At 49.8% G+C, this 24,516-nt stretch overlaps 1 protein-coding gene across 1 annotated transcript in view; it reads left to right on the top strand.

Moving 5' to 3' along the window:
- The window catches only part of ap3b2 (adaptor related protein complex 3 subunit beta 2), a 121,204-nt gene that overhangs the window by 80,773 nt on the left and 15,915 nt on the right, over positions 1-24,516 (top strand). Inside the window, exons 17-23 of the mRNA XM_072492601.1 lie at positions 3,964-4,075; positions 8,548-8,710; positions 11,514-11,685; positions 13,851-13,926; positions 19,526-19,635; positions 22,513-22,744; positions 23,073-23,157. Of these exons, the coding sequence (XP_072348702.1) occupies positions 3,964-4,075; positions 8,548-8,710; positions 11,514-11,685; positions 13,851-13,926; positions 19,526-19,635; positions 22,513-22,744; positions 23,073-23,157 (950 nt within the window). The remainder of the gene's footprint in view (positions 1-3,963; positions 4,076-8,547; positions 8,711-11,513; positions 11,686-13,850; positions 13,927-19,525; positions 19,636-22,512; positions 22,745-23,072; positions 23,158-24,516) is intronic.

Below are 24,516 nucleotides of genomic sequence, written 5' to 3' on the forward strand. Positions count from 1 at the left end.
GGATTTATTACAGTGCTGTAGCTCTGCGGTTTGCCCTAATGTAGTTGTCTGACCGGGTGTGTCCTCTAACAACAATGCCCACAGGAGGAAGCATTCGTGGAGAGGGAGCTGCGGATCGGATTGCTGGGCGAATGGAAAGAGGTGTGGGTGGGTGTGTGTGTGTGGTTTGCAGTGCTGTGCGTATTTACATGGGGGGTGGGGGGACCGCCTGTTATTTGGTCAGCCGGGTATCCTAGCGGAAAGGGTGACGATTCACGGGCAGCTGCAACGCCCGTGTTCATTCATGTAGATGTATCGGGACCGAGCTCGACCAAAGGGGACGTGGCCTCTTGCGTCCGTATTGTGCAGTCCACTTGAAGCAAAATCTCTCCAACCTTTACAACCTGGTGTGAGATCAGGAACAGCAACCCAACCATTTTGGTCCTGATCATCAACACAAGCTTCACAATGAAGGAATCACGGAGGAGCAACTCTGTCCGTTCTCCAGGTGAACAATATCAAGAACTTTGAAATAAAGGCGGAAAATACTGGATAAACCCAGCGGGCGAGATCCTCCGATCGGCGACGCCAAAATCGCATTCGGCGCTCAGCCGGAGAATCCCCATTTACACCGGAATCGGGGGCGGCGCCTCTTTAGCAATGCTCCGCTACCTCATAAACGGAATACTCTGGGAGTAGGCCGCACGCATAGAACATAGAACATTACAGCGCAGTACAGGCCCTTCGGCCCTCGATGTTGCGCCGACCTGTGAAACCACTCTAAAGCCCATCTACACTATTCCCTTATCGTCCATATGTCTATCCAATGACCATTTGAATCCCTTAGTATTGGTGAGTCCACTACTGTTGCAGGCAGGGCATTCCACACCCTTACTACTCTCTGAGTAAAGAACCTACCTCTGACATCTGTCCTATATCTATCTCCCCTCAATTTAAAGCTATGTCCCCTCATGCTAGGCATCACCATCCGAGGAAAAAGGCTCTCCCTGTCCACCCTATCCAATCCTCTGATCATCTTGTAAGCCTCAATTCAGTCACCTCTTAACCTTCTCTCTAACGAAAACAGCCTCAAGTCCCTCAGCCTTTCCTCATAAGATCTTCCCTCCATACCAGGCAACATCCTGGTAAATCTCCTCTGCACCCTTTCCAATGCTTCCACATCCTTCCTATAATGCGGCGACCAGAATTGCACGCAATACTCCAAATGCGGCCGCACCAGAGTTTTGTACAGCTGCAACATGACCTCATGGCTCCGAAACTCCATCCCTCTACCAATAAAGGCTAACACACTGTACGCCTTCTTAACAACCCTCTCAACCTGGGTGGCAACTTTCAGGGATCTATGTACATGGACACCGAGATCTCTCTGCTCATCCACACTGCCAAGAATCTTACCATTAGCCCAGTACTCTGTCTTCCTGTTATTCCTTCCAAAATGAATCACCTCACACTTTTCTGCATTAAACTCCATTTGCCACCTCTCAGCCCAGCGCTGCAGCTTATCTGAGGCCCTCCCCCGACGCTCCGCCCCCGATGGGCCGACTCCCCGATCGACCAAACGTAGATGTCATATGTGGGCATTCAAAAGGTCAGAACACATGGAAAGATGCAGAATACAGATGCTGGTTACAAAAAAATGGAATACAGCAGCGTTAAGGGTAGTTACTCAAAACTGACCCTTCGGGTCACACCGTTCGGAGACCTCACAGTTGGGGGGGGGGGGGGGGGGGGGCGTTCCGCTGGCAGAGGTCCTTCGGTGGGGCTGGGGGGACTGGTGGGGATGACGAGGCTGGTTACGGGGGGGGGGCAGTTTTCCGCAGGCAGGGCCCGTGCATGGCCAGCGCCATGTCGCACACGCTTCCGCCGCCGTCCACCTGCGCGGCCACGGACCCAGCCATTCTCCAGCCAGATCCACCGGGCGGAGGATCGATGTAGTTACATTAGAGGCCGTTCAGAGGAGGTTCACTAGATTGACTCCAGAGATGAGGTGTTTAGGCCTATACTCTAGAGTTTAGAAGAATGAAGGGAGAGCTAATTGAGGCAAATAAGATGATAAAAGGTATCGACAAAGTATACTTCGAGCGGATGCGTCCTCTTGTGGGGCAATCTAGAACAATAGGTCACAGTTATAGGATAAGGGGAAGGAGATTGAAAGCAGAGATGAGAAATTACTCCTCTCAAAGGGTTGTGAATCTGTGGAATTCGCTACCCAGAGTGCGGTGGGCACCGGGACATTGAGTAAATTTAAGGAGGAGTTAGACAGATTGGTAATTAGTAACGGGGTTGAAGGGTTATGGAGAATGGGCAGGAAAGTGGAGTTGAGGCCTAGAGGAGATCAGCCAGGATCGTATTGAATTGTGGAGTGGGCTGGAGGGGCTGAATGGCCTCCTCCTGCTCCTAGTCCTTATTTAAGAGGTGCGAGTGGTGCTTTGGCCTGTTTAACCGATAATTATCAGAAAAACCAGTTGGCAAGGAGAATAGAAAAGCAGAACATTATTTAAAGGGAGAGAGAGAGCTGCAGGACGCTGCGGTGCAGAGGGATCCGGGTGTCTTTGTAGAAGAATCGCAAAAAGATTATCATGTGGGAACGGCAAATAATTAGGAAGGAGAGTGTTGGCCGTCATTGCAAAGGAGTGGGGTATAAAAGTCGGGAAGTCTTGCTGCAACTGTACAGGGTCTTGGTGAGACCACATCTGGAGTACGTCCAGATCTGGACTCCTTCCTTAAGAAGGGACATTACGTGCGTAGGATGCAGTTCAAAGAACGTTTGCTAGGCTGATTCCTGGGGTGAAGAGGTTGTCTTCCGAGGAAAGGTGGAGCAGGCGGGGGTTATACTCGTCGGAGTTTAGAAGAGTGAGAGGTGATGATAAGGGGGTCAGTTTAGCTCCGTCGGCTGGACGGCTGGTTCGTGATGGGGGGCGGCACCAACAGCGCGGGTTCGATCCCCGCTAGCCGGCTGAGGTTATCCATGAAGGCCCCGCCTCCTCAACTCCCCCCCCCCCCCCCCCCAACACCCCCAGCCTCACCTGAGGAGCGGTGACCCTCAGGTAAAATCACCACCAGTCAGCTCCCTCTCCCGCCCAAATGGAAGAGACCAGCCTCTGGTCCTCGGTGATTATGGCGACTTCCATTTCAATTGAAACATAGGATTCTGAGGGGGCGTGGCAAGGTGGACGGTATGAGATGTTTCCCTGTGGGAGGGGGAGTCAAGAACTCGAGCTAAGGGGGGGGGGTTGAAAAACAGGGGGTTAACCGTTTAAGATGGAGATGAGGAGGAATTTCTTCTTAGTTTGTAGAATTCTCTCCGCTGAGGCCTGTGTGAGGCTGGTGTGATGTGTGTGTTTTCATCTCGCGCTGCTAAAACCTTCAGACAGCTTGCGGGAGTGGCTGTTACTCCAAATGCTCCCACTTACAGCAGATGGTGGAAACCCAAAGTAGGATTTATTCCTGTCCACCACTGACTGTTTCCATCTGCGCAGTGGCACAGTGGTTACCACTGCTACCTCATAGCGCCAGGGACTCGGGGTCAACTCCGACCTTGGGTGAGTGTGTGGAGTTTGCACTTCCCCATGCGTCTGCGTGGGTTTCCTCCAGGAGCTCCGGTTTCCCCCCACAGTCCAAAGATGTGCAGGTTAGATGGATTGGCCGTGATAAATTGCCCTTAGTGTCCAAAGATTAGCTGGATCGGCCTTGATCAATGCGTGGAGTTATGGGTCTAGGTAGAGTGTTCTTTTGGAGGGTTGCCGCAGCCTCGATGAGCCGAATAGCCTTCTTCTGCACTGTAGGGATTCTAAACTCATTAATGGATTGGATAGTGGACCACGAAATTTGGCCGTTACAAGACCAGTCTCCCAATCCCCCCGGCACACCCTTGAGCCCCAAATCGCTGCCTATCTTACAGTTGGGTTTGCCTTGTCTTGTTGGGCTGGACGGAGGAATGACTATTTAATACCTCCCCTTCAGGTTTCGGAATGGACTAAACCCAGTGGCAGAGAGAAGCGAAAGGAGAAAGTGGAGAAACCATTCTATTCTGACTCGGAGGGGGAGTCTGAACCGACTGAATCAGCCGACAGTGGTGAGCAGCATGTGATGTAGATGGAGATCGGTGGAAGTTGCCATTTCACCGTCTCCCTTCCCGGGACTGTTTGCATTTTATTTTGTCTGGAACTCCCTCCCTACGCCTCTGGAACTCCCTCCCTACGCCTCTGGAACTCCCTCCCTACGCCTCTGGAACTCCCTCCCTACGCCTCTGGAACTCCCTCCCTACGCCTCTGGAACTCCCTCCCTACGCCTCTGGAACTCCCTCCCTACGCCTCTGGAACTCCCTCCCTACGCCTCTGGAACTCCCTCCCTACGCCTCTGGAACTCCCTCCCTACGCCTCTGGAACTCCCTCCCTACGCCTCTGGAACTCCCTCCCTACGCCTCTGGAACTCCCTCCCTACGCCTCTGGAACTCCCTCCCTACGCCTCTGGAACTCCCTCCCTACGCCTCTGGAACTCCCTCCCTACGCCTCTGGAACTCCCTCCCTACGCCTCTGGAACTCCCTCCCTACGCCTCTGGAACTCCCTCCCTACGCCTCTGGAGCTCCCTCCCTACGCCTCTGGAACTCCCTCCCTACGCCTCTGGAACTCCCTCCCTACGCCTCTGGAACTCCCTCCCTACGCCTCTGGAACTCCCTCCCTACGCCTCCTCTTTATCTCCTTTTTTCTCCTTTCAGACACTGCTTTAAACCTACCTCTATGACCGAGCATTTGGTCACCAGACCAGATATCTCCATATGCAGCTCAAGGTCATCCGCTTGGTCTTCTAATGCTCCCGAGGAGCTCCTCGGGGTGGTTTATTTAGCTGTAGGCGCTATCTAAATACAAGTTGTTGTTGAGTTGAATCTTCGCAGTGGAAGACACAAGTTACAGACCAGAAACAGACGGTAACCTAGGGGTTAACAAGAGTGAGGAAATAAAGCTAATTAATATCAGCAGAGGAAAAGCACTGGAGAAACTCAAGGGCCTCAAATCCCCAAGACCTGATGGCCTACATCCTAGGGTTGACCAAGAGATAGTTGATTCACCGGCTGCGATTTCCCTAAATTCCTTAGATTCTGGAACAGTCCCAATAAGAGCAAATGTAACATTGCTAATCAAAAAGGAGAGAGAGAGAGAGAAAACAGGAATCTAAAGGCTATTTAGCCTGAATCGGCCATTAGGAAAATGCTGGAATCTATTATTAAGGAAATCTTAACAATGCACTGAGTAAAGCAGCGTATGATTAGAACAAATACACAGGGAAGGGAAATCGAGGACAAACTTATTAGAGCTTTTTGAGGATCCAACTAATGGGGCAGATAAAAGGGAACCACCAGTCGTAGATGTAATATACCTGGATTTCGGAAATGCACGTGATAAGGTGCCACATGTAAGATTAATGCACAAGATAAGAGCTGATGGAATTGGGTGATGTATTAGCACAGGTGGAGGCTTGGTTAATGGACAGGAAGTAAAGAATACGGGTTAATGGGGCTTTTTCAAGTTGGCAAGGTGTGACTCGTCGCAAGCCACAGGGTTCAGTGCTGGGCCCTCCGCTCTTTACAGCCTAGATCAATGACTCAAATGAAGAGACAAAGAGTAATGTATCAAAGTTTGCTGATGATACCTAACTTAGGTGGAAATGTAAGCTGAGGGGGGACACCAAGAGGCTGCAAGGAGATACAGGCTGTGAGTGAGTGCAACAAGTTGGAGGGAAATCCCAGCCATCATCTCCATCTCCAGCGCCCTCAGGGGCAACGGGTACCAGCTCATTACCTCTTACTGTGCAAAAAGATTCTTGCTCACTTCCTCTTGCCTCCCCTTCCCCCTCCCCTTAATATCTCTTGCCCAAAATCTGTGTCCCCCAGTCCTGGTACTGTCCGATCATGTGAACAACGTTCTCTTGGCCACCTTCTCCAAAGCTGTCATCATCATGTACACCTCTTATCAAATTTGCCCCTCCACCTCCTTCGCTCCAAGCTTCTCCAGCCCTCGCCCCGTGGCTCAAATCCCCTCCTCCCTGGATCCGTTCAGGTGGAGACAAGGAAACTGTTCCCCATGGTGAGAAAATTAAGAACAAGAGGGCATCATTCTAAACTCAGAACCAGGCGGTTCTGCCGCAAATTCAGGAAGCGTTCCTTTCCACCGAGGGTCGCGGAAATCTAGAACTTTCTCTCCCTCAAGGGCCTAGTTCGATGCTGAGGAGACCCATTGGCGCTTTCATGTTTGAGAGTGCCGGATCTTTTGGGCAGGAGGGTAAACGGGGTTGATGGGGCAGATCGACCATGATCTATTTGGATGCGGGGGTTGATGGGCAAGTCGCCCATGATCTATTTGGATGGCGAAGCAGGCTTGAGTGAGTCGAAGAGTTTCCTGCTGTTCCTGTGGAATGGGGATCGCTCCCACACCAACATCACCCCCGCCCCCCCCCGCCGCCTGCCCCGCCCCCTGATAAAAGTAATTTCTGAACCGACTGACGCAAAGACCCCCGCCCCCCCCCCCCCCTCCACTCTGTAATAACACGCTGCCAGCGGCCTAACCGAGCGAATGGTTGGGCCTTTCACCCCTCAGCGGGAGGAAGCCCTGCCTTCACGAGCTGCCAGCCAATCAAATTCACTGGCAGATTTAGCCGTCCCAGCAGCGCCAGGAACAGAGTCCGCCATGATCGAATGGCGGAGCAAACTCGATGGGCCAAATGGTCTAATTCTGCATTCTATACCTTTATGAAACTGGAATACCAGCTGGCGCTGGTATTTTGGGCCCCTGTCTGCCTCTATTCTCAACCACAGCGAAATCTAAACATCCTGCCCCTTGTGGTGGTGAAGATTTGCATTGAGAACACGGCCATTCAATTGCCCCTCTTATTGGAAGGAATAACCTTTGTGACGATGGGCTTTCAGAAGCCCTAGAATGACCAGGACTATAGTTGGCATTCAGTTTACTGATGAGACGGGTGATGGGGGCCTGGAGCAGGGTACCCAGTAGCAGGCTGGAGTGTTGAGGGTTCCCGAAAGGAACCCTGGATGAGGGGGCAACGAAGGTCTTACCTCAATGGGGCCTCTCTCTCTCCCTCTTCCCCCCCCCCCCCCCCCCCCCCCCCCCTTCCCCCAATAGTATGGGCCTGGCTACTTTTTCTGTTTTAAAAAGCCCCAAAATGAGGTGATCTGATCTGACAATTCAACCTGGAACTGAAGGGGGGTCGCACTGACGCACAATAGCTAGGCGGAAGGCACTTGAGGTAGACCGAGGTCATCCCTTTTCCTGCCTCCAGTGTGAACAGGATGTGGCATCAGCTGCTTGAGAAGCTGATAGTTCAGAGTGTGTTTTCATTTCATGTCAGAAAGGATTGTGTGCCAAGTGAGGGCCAAGTTCATGAATTGCATTCCTGGTGTGGATTTCCCCGGTGTGGATTTTCACCTGCTGGGAATGCTCATTGGGAAGTAGTCGTGGAAACCGAGGAATTCAGTGGCATTTTCCACCCAGGGGAATTCGATCATGGCTGACCTCCTCTCAACTCCATTTACTCACCTTTGACTCATACCTTAATAAACTTTACCTCTGTCTTGAAAAATTTCCACAGCTCCACTGCCTGTTCAGGGAGCGAGTTCCAGATCTTCATTTCTGAATTCCTGACATAGGTTTCTCCTCTATCTCGTCATTTTTAAGAAGGTTGGGCCTAGTGCAGGCAGAGTCCAGTTCCGCCCACTGGAAAACCCCAGAAAGGACAGGGAGCAGGGTGCTGGGAATCAGAGACTACACATGCCGGGAGTGTCTCTCCTTCCCTTATTTCCGGGTTGTCCTCATAGAAGAGAAAAGTCCGAGGTCTGTGTCTGTCACTGGACCAGCAATCCCAAGGCCCAGGCTAATACTCTGGAAACATGGGGCTGTTCACATTTTAAGACTTTTATTGTAACAATATATTAAAAGCACTATTGATTAAACCGTATATATGTAGGATCTTTCGGTCAGCCCGTCGATGGGGCAACCCCCCACTGCGGGTTTCCCAGCGACATGGGGTGGATTCAGAAGATTCAGAACCAGAAGATCCCGCTGCTCGTCAACGTCAGGATGCCTCCCACCCGCCGAGAAACACACCAGCAGGGCGGCCAGCGAATGGGTCCAAATCCCACCAGGACAACTGGTGGAATTTTAATTCAATGAATAAATCGGGAATATAAAGCTGGTCTCGGTGATGGTGACCATGACAACCCATCTGGTTCACTAATGTCTTTTAGGGAAGGAAATCTGCTGTCCTTACCTGGCCGGGCCTACACGTGACTCCAAACCCGCGGCAATGTGGCTGACTCTTAACAGCCCCGAGCAAACCAGTCAGTTCAAGGGCAATTAGGGATGCACAACAAATATTGGCCCAGCCCGTGATGCCTACATCCCATGAAAGAATGAATAAAAAAGTTAGTGCGAACCCCCTCCACCACCTACAGCATTGCACTGTATCATCATCAGAGTTTATTGGCCATTCAGCCTAACTGGTCTAACACCATAAATATCTGGTAATGTTCACAGAGTCCCCGACTGCCAGTGAGTCTGAAAGCATGAGTGAAATTGAGAGCGCGAGCGACTCGCGGAGTGACAAAGAGAGTGATGAGGAGACCAAGTCGGACAATGAGAAGAACAAGAAGAAAGCGAGGAAAGAGAAGAGCAAGAAGCGAGATGAGAGCGAGGACAGGTTGGTGGAGTTGTGTCTCGGAGAATTGATAATTTCAGCGCAATGTCCCGTTCAGCTGATGGACGGGAGCTTCCAATTTCTAGATATTTTAGAGAGGAGTGGGGAGGAGATGAGACAGTTGGGTAAGGGGACAATCTGGAGGGTGGCACGGTGGTGCAGCGGTTAGCACTGCTGCCTCATGACGCTGAGGACCCAGGTTCGATCCCGGCCCCGGGTTACTGTCCGTGTGGAGTTTGCACGTTCTCCCCGGGACTGTGTGGGGTTCACCTCCACAACCCAAAGATGTGCAGGGTCGGTGGATTGGCCGCGTTAAATTGCTCCTTAATTGGAAAAAAATAATTGGGTACTCTAAATTTATTTTAAAAGGGGGGACAATCTGGGCTTGTATAGCAATGGTAGGGTGAATATTTTAACTAAACAAGTTGATAAATAAATAAATAATGAGGTTGATAACTTCCAAAAATAAATTAAAACTTCTGGTTCATTGTCAAAAGGGTGACATGACAAGATATCAGATTTCAAGACGTTTATTGTCATAATAAATTAAAAGCACTATTAACTAAACAGTACATATGTAGGCGACTTGTACTTTAAGCCACAGAACAACTGAAAACATACACTTCGCAGATATACTTTACACTGCCCTTTAAGTAGATATTATTTTCTCCCGGAACCAGTCTAAGGTGATTCTTGCTCCTGAGGGTTTACTTTTGTTTTTTTCCATCCGGGGAAATTTTAATTTCCGGACTATCTTTCACAGTGAGGTTTTACCCCCTAAATGTTCTTACTCTAGCACAAGCTAGGTGAATCTTCCAGCCTTGTTTTAACTCATGATGAATTTGGTCTTTTCAATCCAAAGTGAGCTCCCGTCTCCATTCCTGCATCACAAATAATTGCACATTGATGCATATAGCTGCTCTCATTTTCCCAGATCCTGGAAGATTAACTTTGTCCATGAATTTTCCTTCGACCATTCTGTTGCATATTTACAGTGATTTCTTACCAGTAGCATTGACGTTGCCGACACCTTAAGATAATATATGCATGATGTCATCAGAGGTGTCATCATCGGCCACTGGCACAGGTAGCTTGGTTGTTTGGACAACAAGTTCGTGATGCGGAGCGAGGCCAGCAGCGCAGGTTCAATTCCCGTACCGGCTGAGGTTATTCATGAAGGCTCTGCCTTCTCACCTCGCCTGAGATGTGGTGTTCCTCGGGATAAACCCCTCAAAGGGGAAACCAGCCTATGGTCATCTCGGACTATGGGAACTTCACCTTTTATTTTCACCTTTACTTGATTATCTTGGGGCAGAGTCTTAGAAAGAGAAATCTTTTTTATTAGGACCAAACTAAAAACCTTCTGCTCAGCTTAGAGCCCTGGAAGTAACTCCCGACAGACCTGGTCCCTCGCATTAGCTACACCAGCTGCACTCAAAGCACACAGCAATCTTTTCTCTCGTGTTACAAGATGTTCCTTGATTTGTTTAGCCAGGCTGAAGCTTTGCTACATTACATTAGCCCTTGATCTGCAAACAGGTAAAATGGTTGTTAATATCAATTAGTAAAACACGTCTCCTGCAAAAATCACTGATTGAGGGCAGCATGGTGGCGCAGTGGTTAGCACAGTTGCTTCACAGCTCCAGGTCCCAGGTATGATTCCCGGCCTGGGTCACTGTCTGTGCGGAGTCTACACGTTCTCCCCATGTGTGCGTGGGTTTCCTCCGGGTGCTCCGGTTTCCTCCCATAGTCCAAAGATGTGCAGGTTGGGTGGATTGGCCACGCTAAATTGCCCTTGGTGTCCAAAAAAGTTTGGTGAGGTTACTGGGTTACGGGGATAGGGTGTGGACTTAAATAGGGTGCTCTTTCCAAGGGCCAGTGCAGACTCGCTGGGCCGAACGGTCTACTTCCGTACTGTAAATTCTACGATCGGCCTCAGTTTCGATCACGGCTCCAACAGACATTCTGGGCGGGATTTATTGACCAACCCACCACGTGTTTTTTGGCAGTGGAGACGGCCTGCCAGCGGGATCCACCAGTCCCACCGTTGTCAATGGGATTTCCTGTTGACTACACCCCTCATCGCCGGTAAATCCCGCCCACTGCCTGTAAGCATTTTAACCGAGGTTTTAATGATTGTCATGTGAGAGTACCTTTAAGAAATGGGTGTTTATCAGTGATGTTAGCGCGTGGGTGGAGCTGGGCTGTCTCTCAGCTTTTTACTTTCATTTTAGGCTGTTTGCTGCAGGGTGTGTTTTAGTTTCGTTTTCAGTGTTGGAGCTGAAGCCAGACAAAGCAGGTGTACTGTTGATCTCTCTGCCATGAAAAGACTATCTCTTGATCACTTGCTGAATTCAGAATTATAAATGTTTTCAGTAGTGAATGTAAACCTGATGCGCTTCTGTTAAAAGGTGTTTCTTCTGTCTTCTGGATGTTGTTTGGGAAGTTATTAAGGATTACTTAGTGTTGTTTTTTTGGGGGTTGTATTTGAATTGATGGTTGCTAAGATGTTCACTGTCTGTTTCAAAAGGTTAACTTGAGTTCATAAAATAAACATTGTTTTGATTTAAAAATTACTTTTCCATTTCTGCTGTACCACACCTGTAGAGTGGGCCGTGTGCTCCCCATACCACAATCTAGTCAAAGTTGTGGGTCAGGTGAACTATATCATACACTTTGGGGTTCTCTAAACCCTGGCCCATAACAATATAAAGTATAACAGTTTATTACATTCATCACAGTACTTGTGTCAACCCTTGCTATTGGATGGTGGATAATGTTTTGGTTCTCTTTATGTATTTGCCAGCGGGCAAAGTGAAGGTGAAGAGAAGACAGTGAAGAAACGGAAAGGCAAGGAAGAATCGAGTTCCGCGTCTTCCTCCTCCTCCTCCACCTCCGAGGAAAGCTCGTCTGAGAACAGCTCGTCAGAGTCAGAGGAAGACTCTGAATCGGACACGGAGAAAAAGAGCAGGAAGAAGGTGAGCCAGCTACGCTGAGATGTATTTTAAAGGATGCAGGGAGCTAGTGGTTCATGTGCTGGATTCACCCAGACATCGAGAGTTCAAATCCTGTGATGGTAAACTGTTGAATTCTCAATAATACAAAAAAAAAACCACAATGCTGCAGACACCAAAGTTTGAAGTAAAAACAAAAAATTCTGGAAATGCGCGGGAGGTCTGACAGCATCTGTGGAGAGAGAAACAGATTTAACGTTTCAGGACAATAACTTTACATCTTGAGCTGGAAAATGATGGTGCTTAAAAGAGTTGTTACGGTACAGAAGGGGGCCATTCAGTCCATCGATTCCATGCCAGCTCTCAGGCAAGCAATCCAATCAGTCCCAAACCTCCATCCTTCCCCCATCCCCGTACTCCTGCAAGTCAAATTTCCCTCGCGAGTTCATCCAATATTCCTTTCATAATAATAATCTTTTATTATTGCCACAAGTAGGCTCACATTAACACTGCAATAATAAGATTAATTCTTATTGAAGTTACTGTGAAAATCCTCTATTCGCCACATTCCGGCGCCTGTTCGGGTACACGGAGAGAATTCAGAATGTCAAATTCACCTAACAAGCACTTCTTTCGGTTCACTGTAAACCTCTTGAACGAATGAAAAATGGTGGGCTGACCTGTTATTTGGCGGTTTTAGAGATAAAAGGCTTTTGAGAGAGGGCAGTTCAATTGGAGAAAATAGGTGAGCCTCAAAATGTTTTATAGTATAAAGGTGTGGCATGATGTAAGCCACAGTGCTGTTAGGGAGGGAGTTCAAAGATTTTGTCCCAGCGACAGTGAAGGAACGGCCGATATATTTCCAAGTCTGGATGGTGAGTGACTTGGAGGTGAATTTGCAACTTGGAGACCTTCCCATACACCTCCTGTGCTTCAAGTGGCAGAGGCTGTAGGTTTGAAAGTTTGGAAGGTGCGGTCAAGGAAGGGTACATATACGTCTATCTCCAGATGTCATCCAGTGTAACTCCAGACCATGTTTGAGGAGAAAGGAAGGGGTTTAAATGAATAACATTGTGCAGGATTCGAAACCTGGCAGAAAGAGGTGTTTTTTTTTTTCATCTTAGGCCAAAAAAAAATCACGGCTAAGTTTCACCCACCCTCAAGATCCTGGAGTGGGACTTGAACTTAAAACTTCCTGGTTGAGAGGCAGGGGTGTGACCCCGCTGAGCCACTGTGGAGTATTGATGAGAGGAATGGATGAGGCAGTGGCTTTTCTTTGACTCTTTCTTGAGGATGTGGACCTCACTGGCGTTTGTTGCCCATCCCTACCTGCCCCTGAACTGAGTAGCTTGCTGCGCCATTCCAGAGGGGGATTTAAGAGCCAACCACTTTGGAGTCTGGAGTCACATGTCGGCCAGACCGGGTAAGGACGGCAGATTTCCAGAAGGGATATCAGTGAACCAGACAGGCCATGATGGGCCAAATTAACTCTGCTCTGTACCAATTCTGTGAGATAATGATCGATAGCGATGAATACCGAGACTAGCTTTACATTCAAGAATTCACACCGGCTGCCGTGTTGGAATTTGAACCCATGTCCCCAGAACAACAGCCTGGGCCTCAGGATTACTAATCCAGTGACATTGCCAGTAGACCGCCGTATCCCGCTCCCTACTTCCCAGTCGTCTCAACGTAAATCCCCCCTCCTCCCAATCCCCCTTCATGAGCCAGACACCAGAATTGCCTCATAAATGGCTGAAGCACTGGTCAAAAGTGTGCATCTTGGGAAATTTGGGTATAGTGCACCTGGTCAACCTGAACACCCCAAATTCCACACCACCCTCAAGGGCAAACGTAGGGTTTGGGGGAAAAGTGTGTTATGATAGGTTGGGTTAAAATTGTGGTTAAAATTGGAAGCCGGAATATTGAGCACGAACCAGTAAACCAGGGGCTGGTTTAGCACAGGGCTAAATAGCTGGCTTTGAAAGCAGACCAGGCAAACCAGCAGCGCGAGTTCAATTCCCATATCAGCCTCCCCGAACAGGCGCCGGAATGTGGCGACTAGGGGCTTTTCACAGTAACTTCATTTGAAGCCGACTTGTGACATTAGCGATTTTCGTTTCATTTCAAATGCTGAAGCTGGCCTTTTGTTTGCAAATGATTTCACCCAATCTTTTCTTGTCTTTTAGTCTTCCACCGCGAAACCATCTCTGAGGGCGCTCGAGGCTAAACAGAAAGAGATCTCCCTCCTTGACCTGGATGACTGTGAGTCTTTTGCATTCAAAGGTTCTGACAATGGTTAAAACGGGCTTTAAAATTACTCCAGTATGCGTTGAGCCCATTCCTCTGAAATTCTAATGACGCTTTGGATCTCCAGACAATCAAGTGAACTGGACAGTGCGGAAGGGTGTTACAAGTTACAGAGGGACATAGGTAAGCTGCAGCGCTGGGCTGAGAGGTGGCAAATGGAGTTTAATGCAGAAAAGTGTGAGATGATTCATTTTGGAAGGAATAACAGGAAGACTGAGTACTGGGCTAATGGTAAGATTCTTGGTAGTGTGGATGAGCAGAGAGATCTCGGTGTCCATGTACATAGATCCCTGAAAGTTGCCACCCAGGTTGAGAGGGTTGTTAAGAAGGCGTACGGTGTGTTAGCTTTTATTGGTAGAGGGATTGAGTTTCGGAGCCATGAGGTCATGTTGCAGCTGTACAAAACTCTGGTGCGGCCGAATTTGGAGTATTGCGTGCAATTCTGGTCGCCGCATTATAGGAAGGATGCGGAAGCATTAGAAAGGGTGCAGAGGAGATTTACCAGAATGTTGCCTGGTATGGAGGGAAGATCTTAGGAGGGAAGGCTGAGGGACTTGAGACTGTTTTCGTTTGAGAGAAGAAGGTTAAGAGGTGACTTAATTGAGGCATACAAGATGATCAGAGGATTGGATAGGGTGGACAGTGAGAGCCTTTTTCCTCGGATGGTGATGTCTAGCGCAAGGGGACATAGCTTTAAATTGAGGGGAGATAGATATAGGACAGATGTCAGAGGTAGGTTCTTTACTCAGAGTAGTAAGGGCGTGGAATGCCCTGCCTGCAACAGTAGTGGACTCGCCAACATTAAGGGTATTCAAATGGTCATTGGATAGACATATGGACGATAAGGGAGTGGTGTAGGGGCTGGTTTAGCTCACTGGGCTAAATCGCTGGCTTTTAAAGCAGACCAAGGCAGGCCAGCAGCACAGTTCAATTCCCGTACCAGCCTCCCCGAACAGGCCCCGGAATGTGGCGACTAGGGGCTTTTCACAGTAACTTCATTGAAACCTACTCGTGACAATAAGCGATTTTCATTTCATAGATGGGCTTGAGAGTGGATTCACAGGTCGGCGCAACATCGAGGGCCGAAGGGCCTGTACTGCGCTGTAATGTTCTATGTTCTAAATGTGTTTAAATAGGTTGGCTTGCTACCACGGCAACCTGACGGCAAAAGGTGTATTATGTAACTCCTTCTGCCAGGCTCTGCGGTTGAAAAATTGCGTGGCTAAGCCTGTCGCACATTTTCCTGGGGACCTCTGCATGGGTGTCTTAGGCACGTGCCTGTTTCGAATTGGGTGTCCTACGATGTACAGATGCCGCGGCCTTGGTGCCAGCCATTTAACGGGGCAACGGTTGCTCAGAAGGTTCGAGGGGTTAGGCTTTGATGATTTCTGAGCGGAAGCCCGAACACCTCTAACAGGCCCCACAGAATGTGTCCTATGTTTCACCTCCGAACTGGTCGTCAGCACAGCAGACAACTGTTTCCATTTCCCAACCTCCCGGGAAGCAGGAATAATTCCGAGCGATTGCCAGGCTATTGAGGAGTCTTGGGGATTTGTTAATTGATTCCCAGAATGCGGCCAACTGAGTAAAGGCCATGTCTTTTTTGCCTGTACCTTGTGACTGCTGTGAAGAAATTGCAACGACCTGAAGCTGTCTGACTTTGATGTAATTGTAGTGGCGTTTTGCTAAATCTTTCATTAATTTGGCCAGAACGTCATACGTCCAATGAGAGACGGCCTTATTGAGACATAGCAGATTCTCAGGGGGCTTGTCCGGGTAGATGCTGAGAGGTTGTTTCCCCTTGTGGGAGAGTCTGGGACCAGAGGGCAGAATCTCAGAGTAAGGAGGTCACCCATTTAAGACAGAGATGAGGAGAAATTTCCTCTCTCAGAGGGGAGTGAATCGGTGGAATTCTTTACCGCAGAGGCTGGGTCTTTAAGTATGTCCAAGGCTGTGGTACATTTTTAATCAGTGAGGGAATTGGGGTTATGGGGATAAGGTGGGAAAGTTGAGGAATATCCTATTGGGGCTAGAATTCTCTGGCCGTTGCGATTCACTTTTCCTGCCGGTAGTGCACCCCTACCCGGGTTTCCCGGTGACGTTGGGTGGCTGAATCCCACCCCAGATCAGCCATGCTCACATTCAATAGCGGAGCAGACTCGATGGGCCGAATGGTCTACTTCTGCTCCTCCATCTCCGTGTCTTCAGGTGAAGCACTTGATGTTCTGTTAATGGACGAACCAGGTGCAGGAGCGCGGCAATAGGATTCCAAAACATTTTAATCTTTTGGTTTTGGAAAATGACTTGGCTGCGATAAATGGGGTCTTGAGGTCCAAACTTAAGTTACTCTGCAATTTTCTCTGGGTGTGAAGTGCTAAGCTCCTTGGGGCGCAGTGGCGCAGTGGTTAGCACTGCTGCCTCACGGTGCCGAGGACCTGGTTTTGATCCCGGCCCCGGGTCACTGTCCATGTGGAGTTTGCACATTCTCCCCCCATGTCTGCGTGGGTTTCACCCCCACAACCCAAAGATGTGCAGGGTAGATGGATTGGCCACGCTAAATTGCCCTTATAAATAGCACTTAAAAAATATTTTTTTGGAGTACCCAATTATTTTTTTCTAATGAAAGTGCTAATCTCCTGTCGGTGTGACATCACTACAGCTCCGAATTATTCGACTGGCAGTCTTTGTCCTGGTGTGGAGCTCCCTTTGCTCTCTGGGCTCAAGCACTGGTATTTCTCTGGTGGAGCTGTCCATGGTGCTGAAGTGGTCTGGTAGAGCAACATTGGACAGTTCCAAGTTATTAACTCTCATTCGCTAATCCATCAATAATATAAAGTCTTACTATGGATGCAGGTTTTGGCTGGCAAGTAACATTTGCACCACAAGTGCGAGGCAATGACTATCTCCAACAAGAGAGGATCCAACCCTTGACATCCAATGGCATTTCCCTCCCTGAATCCCCCACTATCAACATCCTGGAGGTTCCCATTGACCAGAAACTGAACTATATAGCTACAAGAGCAGGTCAGAGGCTGGGAATTCTGTGGAGAGTAACTCCCTTTCTGACTTTCCAAAGCCTATCTAACATCTACAAGGCACAACTCAGATATGTTGTAGAGATGATCCCCGTTTTAGGGATGGTCAATAAGTGCTGGTGTGGCCAACAATGCTCACATCCCATGAAATAATTTTTTTAAATGTCTTTTTGCATTTTGTTGTGATAAATCCATGCATTTCAATATTTTGATCATGTGCTTTATTCACTTGCATCCATACATCAATGTGGATTTTCAATCATTGATATCGTGTGTAGGGAGTTACCTCGGGTACATCAGTGCTGTGACCCCCGTGGCAGAGGCTTCTGGGAGTTTCCAGTTGCAATCATGCCAAGCGCAGGTTGTGTGCTTCCTTCTCGCAACAGAGGCAATGGATTGAACAGCTCCTTGTTGCCCCCCCCCCCCCCCCCCCCCCCCCCCCCCCCCCCCTGTCATTCAGCCGGCCCTGACCGGATTGATAGTGAGTTAGGAGGGAGGCCGGTCCTCCATCCTAACCCGAGGACGGTGTGGGGGGAGGGGAACCGCATCACCAGGAATGGTTTTCAACTTGGCTGAGGTCCAGAAACCAGGTGGCGGCAGTCCTCCCAGGCTCGAAGATCTCTTGAAGAGATTGGAAGAAAACAAAATCATCTTTACCCAATCGAAACGGAGCCACACGCGACGGGAGCACAGCCCAGTTGTTCCCCCCCCCCCCACCCCCCCCCCCCGGTCTATTTTCCTCGCTGCGCTCCAATACACCATATGCAACACCCAGGTGGTTTTTAAAAACCAATCTAGCCCAGTGTGTGCTCCGAAATTCCCGGCTAAAAATTAACGTCCAGAGACATGCTGGCCTTGGAGAGGGTCCAGAGCACATTGACAAGAATGATCCCCGGAATGAAGGACTTGTCATGTGAGAAGCGGTTGAAGACTCTGGATCTGTACTCGTTGGAGTTTAGAAGGATGAGGGTGGATCTTATTGAAACTTACAGGATACTGCGAGGCCTGGGATAGAGTGGACGTGGAGAGGATGTTTCCACTTGTAGGAAAAACTGGAACCGAGGACACAGCCTCGGACTGAAGGGACGATCCTTTAAAACAGAGATGTGGAGGAATCTCTTCAGCCAGAGGGTGGTGAATCTGTGGAACTCGTTGCCGCAGAAGGCTGTGGAGGCCAAAGCACTGAGTGTCTTTAAGACAGAGATAGATAGGTTCTTGATTAATAAGGGGATCAGGGGTTATGGGGCGAAGGCAGGAGAATGGGGATGAGAAAAATATCAGCCATGAGTGAACGGCAGAGCAGACTCGATGGGCCGAGTGGCCTAATTCTGCTCCTATGTCTTATGGACTTCTAACCGTGGGCCTGACCCACAATCCGACTCCCTGATGATGCAGATTGCATCTTCCAAAACATGTCTAAACTTGCAGTTTCCATTGCACCGTTTTGATTTAGCACAATTCAGCCAATTATTGCCCCCATTGGAGTAAACAGTTGCAGAATTCCAGGCGCTGAATGAATAGAAGAAATATTAGAACAGGTCAGTGGCTGGGAATTCTGCAGTGGGTAACTCACCTCCTGACTCCCCAAAGCCTGTCCACCATGCTGTTTTTTCATTCTTTCATGGGATATTAGTACACCAGCATTTACTGCCCATCCCAACTGTCCTTGAGAAGGTGGTGGTGAGCTGCCTTCTTGAACCGCTGCAGCCCGTGTGGTGTAGGTACACCCACAGTGCCGATAGGGAGGGAATTCCAGAATTTTGACCCTGTGACAGTCTAGGAACGGCTGATATATTTCCAAGTCAGGATGCTAAGGGGTTTGGAGGGGAACTTGTAGGAGGTGGTGGTGTTCCCATGTCCCTGCTGCCCTTGTCCTAGATGGTAGAGGTCGTGGGTTTGGAAGATGGCGCCGAAGGAGCCTTGGTGAATTTCTGCAGTGCATCTTGCAGATGGTACACACGGCTGCCTCTGCGTGTCCATGGCAAAGGGAGTGAATGTTTAAGGTGGTGGATGGGATGGCAGTCAATCCGTCTGCTTTGTCCCGGATGATATTGAGCTTCTTGAGTGTTGTTGGAGCTGCACTCATCCAGGCAAGGGGAGAGTATTCCATCACACTCCTGACTTGTGCCTTGTAGATGGTGGACAGGCTTTGGGGAGTCAGGAGGTGAGTTACTCGCCGCAGAATTCACCATCTCTAATCTGCCTCTACAGTTGCAGTATTTATATGGTTGGTTCTGTTTAGTTTCTGTTCAATAATAACCCCCAGGATGTTGATAGTGGGGGATTCAGCGATGGTAATGCCATTGAATGTAAAGGGGCGGTGGTTAGATTCTCTCTTGTTGGAGATGGCCACTGCCTAATACTTGTAAGCATAGTTGCAAATGTGTGCCCTGTCACGGTTAGATAGGGATGGTGGATGCTGGAATAGATCGATGTTCGATGAGGGCTATTCCTGCGAATCATGGAAGTTTTCCCCCGAGTTAATGCTTCTCTTTCACCCCTTTTCTCCTCTTCCACAGTCAGCTCATCCCCAACCTTCCAGACCAGCCCCTCACCCAACACATCATCCAAGAGCCTCAACCTGGATCTGCAGGGACTAACGCTGACTGACACGACCGTACCGTCCGAGGTGAGTGTGTTGCGACACCTCGCTGTCTCGAGGTAGGGCGGATATGTTGAGAATGTCATTTCTAATGCTCGCACACAGGATCCGGTGAATCCCTCGGGTATATTTTGTTTTAAATGCACGTTTTTGTTTTTAAGGCCAGACTTGCTGGCTGCTAAGTTCCCAGATGAACGCAGACTGGGTGGGAGTGGGCGGGGTTCCAGAATTTGGACGAGAAGTCCTTCCTTCCTTGGGCTCCCCTCCCTGCTGGTTTTCCACTGGAGGCAGCCACAGATGTTGAGCACATCTGCTGACGGCCCGCAATAAAACCATCGCACTTCCTCCGCCATTCTTCGCGGTGTCAAATGTCAGGATCTTTTGCGAGAAGTGGTGACCTGGGGATTTTCACGCTATTTCAGCCGTGGCTCGGTGCGTAGCCCTCTCGTCTCTGAACCACAAGGTTCCAGGTTGAAGACCCACTCTCGATCCTCGGGGTGGAAAAGTGAAGCTGTTACTCTAGGGCGGTACTGAAGGAGGGCCGCAGTGTCAGAGGTGCCACCTTTCAGATGAGAGGCTCAACTGAGACTTTGCCCGCCTCCTTGGGTGGATGTATGAGACCCCCACCCCCCCAGGCACTATTTCAGGGTCATTGCCAATGCCCTCAGTCTGATATCTACCCCTCAACCAACATCACAATCAATTGTTTATCTGATCATTAACACATTGCTGTGTGTGGGATCTTGCTGTGCATAAATTGGCTGCTACATTATGGCAGTGACTAGACTTCAAAAGTATTTCATTGGCTTAAAGGTCCTTGAGGTGCCCGGTAGTTGTGAAAAGTACTATTATTGTGATCCCGGACCAGGTCCCAACATTTGCTAGGATACAGGACAGGTACACCAATCACTTTTTTAATTCCTAAAACCTTGAGGAAAGGATACTTACTTCGCTACAGGATTGAAAACCGGAATATGGTATATCAAAACAATCTTTATTATTAACTCAGTATTAAACTACTGTAACCTCACAGAAATATAGCTTACAATTACCATTTAAGAATGCTTAACAATAAAAGGAACCACTTTAATTTCTAACTGATACATTCTTTATCTCCAATCAAGCAAAACCCATCATAGGTCAAAAGCCACTTTCAAATACAGTTAGCAAACATGGGATTACTTGCCAATCTTTGGGTCGAGATCTTCTGAGAGATTGCTTGAGGAGAGAGAGATCCTGTCAGATTTATGCTGCATCTTTGGCAGCCTTCTATAGAATCTGCTCACAGCTTCCAAAAGAACTAAACTAACTCAAAACTCACTGCCCTAGACCTGGCTCCTCCCATTAAATTCCACGATCTACTTGCTTAAGGTTAAACACAATGGGCGGACTTCTCTGATCCTGAGGCTAAGTGTTGACGCCGTCGTAAATGCCGTCGCGTTTCACGACAGCGTCAACAGGCCCCCAGGAGCAGCGATTCCGAGCCCCTCAGTAGGCCAGCACGGCACTGGAGCGACCCACGCCGCCCCAGCTGCCGATACTGGGTTAAATGGGCGCCGCGGGTCTGTGCATGCGCGGTGCGACCGGCGCGATTGCCGCACATGCGCGGTGGCTTCTTTCTCTGCGCCGGCCCTGACGCAACATGGCGTAAGGCTACAGGGGCCGGCACGGAGCAAAAGAGGCCCCCAGCCCGCCGATCGGTAGGCCCCGGCCGTGGGCCAGGCCACAGCGGAGGCCCCCCTGGGGTCGGACCCCCCCCCCCCCCCGAAAGGATACACGCCAAGGTCCCGCCAGGTAAGACCACACGTGGATGGCGCCGGCGGGACACACCGAGTGGAGAATCGCGCCAGCGCCAATGACGCCGATTCTCCACTCACCGGGTGGGGCGGCGGCGCGCGATTCGCGCCCGGCCCGGCGATTCCCCAGCCCGGCGTGGGCTGAGAGAATCCGGCCCAATGTCTCTAATTATCTACTCACCAGGGAATCCCCAGAAATCATTTTTTACCCCCCCCCCCCCCCCACCCACACCAGAGAGCAGTGAATCTGTGGAATCCGCTACCAGAGAAAGTAGCCAGAACGTTGTGATTTCAAGAGTTGGGGCCAAAAGGGATGAAAGGATATGGGGGGGAATGTGGGATCAGGGTATTGAACTTGATGATGAGCCTTAATCTTACGGGCGGCATGTGGCGCAGTGGTTAGCACTGGGACTGCGGCGCCGAGGTCCCAGGTTCGAATCCCGGCCCTGGGTCACTGTCCGTGTGGAGTTTGCACATTCTCCCCGTGTCTGCGTGGGTTTCACCCCCCAACCCAAAGATGTGCAGGGTAGGTGGATTGGCCACGCTAAATTGCCCCTTTATTGGAAAAAAAATAAATGGGTACTCTAAATTTATAATGAAAAAAAGCCATGGTCATAATGAACGGCGGAGCAGGCTCAAAGGGCCGAATGGCAGAGCAGGCTCAAAGGGCCGAATGGCAGAGCAGGCTCAAAGGGCCGAACGGTGGAGCAGGCTCGAACGGCTGAAGGGCCTCCTCCTGCTACTATTTCCAATGTACGTTTTTATGTGTGAATGACAGAACAGATGGGATGGGCCGAATGGCTTCCTGATCCTATCTTAATTCTGTAGAGGGCTCAGTGAATTTTTTTTTAAATTCCTTCATGGGTTGTGGGTGTCACTGGCTGGGCCAGCATTGAACGCCCATCCCCAATTGCCCTTGGTCCGAGTGGCACGTCAAAGGGCATTTCAAGAGTCAACCACGTTGACCCAGACTCCGGTGTGTAGCCAACCCCCCCGCGCCCCCCCCCCCATCCCCGAGTGGAATCCCGGGAAAGGTGGTAACAGACGAAGCTACTGTGACACGCCCTCCGCTCCCGCCCAAAGTCCCGCTCATGGTCGTCTGTTTCAGGTGGTGAGCCCCTCGCTGGGGGCGGTGAAAACCTACGAGTTGCTGCACCGGATCACCGGGGAGGGTCTGTCGGTGGAGTACTGCTTCAACAGGCGACCGTTCAGCCCGGACCACACCATGGTCTCTGTCCAGATGCAATTCACCAACAACTCCGAAACGGAACTCAAAAACCTCCGGATCGGCGAACCCAAACTGCAGGCAGGAATGAGGATGCAGGGATTCAAGGACATTGGTAAGAATCTGTATGTGTGTTTGGGGGTGGGGGGTGGGGGGGGGGGGCGTCCACACTGGTCAGGCGGACCTAAAAGATTGTCGTGGCGCTATTTCAAAAAATAAATGGGGGGGGTCCTTTGGACATTAACATTATCACAGTGCTGTTTGCGGGATCTTGCTGTGCTTCTGTCTGGCCGCCATGTTTCCTGCAGTACAACACTCTGGAAGTACTTTGGTTCAAAGGCGCGTTGGGACGTCATGAAAGGCCCGACTGAGATACAATTCTGCTTACTTTCTTTTTTCTCTTTCTCTCTTGTCGAACCGGCTGTTCTCCTGCACGCCCACAGCCATTCTCCAGCCTGGCCAGGTCGCCGCCGACACGCTGGGCATCGACTTCTGTGATTCCACGCAGGCGGCCAACTTCCAGCTGTGGTGAGTGACCGGGGGGGGGGGTGCAAACTCCTTGGAACCGGGTGCCCGGCCTCTCCGCAAATCTCGGTCCCCCCCCCCCCCCCCAAAAAAAAAAACCTTTACGATGCTGGGAGTGAAGGCGGCATGGAGAGGGGGGGGCAGAGAGAAACACTAAACAAAAGAAAAGAACCAGAGCACTTTTAATGATGTATTAATTTAGAGTTCATCCGATAATCCCATTGTGTGAGTTTGTAAAGAACGTGGTTCCCTGCATGTGCGCTTTGAGACAGACCAGGTCCTGTAGGGTATTGACGTGGAGAGGATGTTTCCTCTTGTCGGACAATCTCGAACTGGGTGTCACTGTTTATTAACTGGATGACTCCTTATTGTTAAAGAGATGAAGAGAACTTTTCTCTCTCCGAGAACTCTCTTCCTCAAAGGCAGTCTTTGAATATATTTAAGGCAGAGCTGGATAGATTCTTGATAAGCAAGGGGGTGAAAGATTATTGGGCGTGGGCAGGAGTGTGGTGAATGAGGTTACAATCAGATCAGCCATGATCTTATTGAATGGGATAGCAGGCTTGAAGGGCCAAATGACCGCCTCCTCCTGCTCCGAATTCATATGTAATCTATCAAATGGGTGGCACAGTGGTTAGCACTGTTGCCTCACAGCGCCAGGGACCCGGGTTCAATTCCGGCCTCAGGTGACTGTCTGTGCGGAGTTTGAATATTCTCCCCGTGTCTGCGTGGGTTTCCTCCGGGTGCTCCGGTTTCCTCCCCCAGTCCAAAGAGGTGCAGGTTAGGTGGATTGGCCGCGCTAAAATTGTCCCTCAGCATCCAAAGATTAGGTGGGGTTACATGGATAGGGCGAGGGGAATGCGCCTAGGTTGGGGTGCACTTTCAGAGGGTCGGTGCAGACCCGATGGGCCAAATGGCCTCCTTCTGCACTGTAGGGACTCTATGTTCTAAAATGCACACGAGCAGGCAGCACAGTGGCGCAGTGGTAGCACAGCCGCCTCACGGGCGCTGAGGTCCCAGGTTCGATCCCGGCTCTGGGTCACTGTCCGTGTGGAGTTTGCACATTCTCCCCGTGTCTGCGTGGGTTTCGCCCCCACAACCCAAAAATGTGCAGGGTAGGTGGATTGGCCACACTAAATTGCCCCTTAATTGGAAAAAATAATTGGGTAATCTAAATTTCTAAAAAAAATAATAAAATGCACACGAGCAACAATTCAGGAGGAAACACATTAAATATATAAGACAGTACGTGGAGTTATTGGCTGATTTTAGACGCAAGTGTCTCCTAGCTACGCTAAAAGAACGAGCCTAGATTTATGCAGTGCTTTTTACTATTACAAACATAAGAATTAGGAGCATGAG

This window comes from Scyliorhinus torazame, chromosome 30, assembly GCF_047496885.1.
Source record: "Scyliorhinus torazame isolate Kashiwa2021f chromosome 30, sScyTor2.1, whole genome shotgun sequence".
Lineage (NCBI taxonomy): Eukaryota > Metazoa > Chordata > Chondrichthyes > Carcharhiniformes > Scyliorhinidae > Scyliorhinus > Scyliorhinus torazame.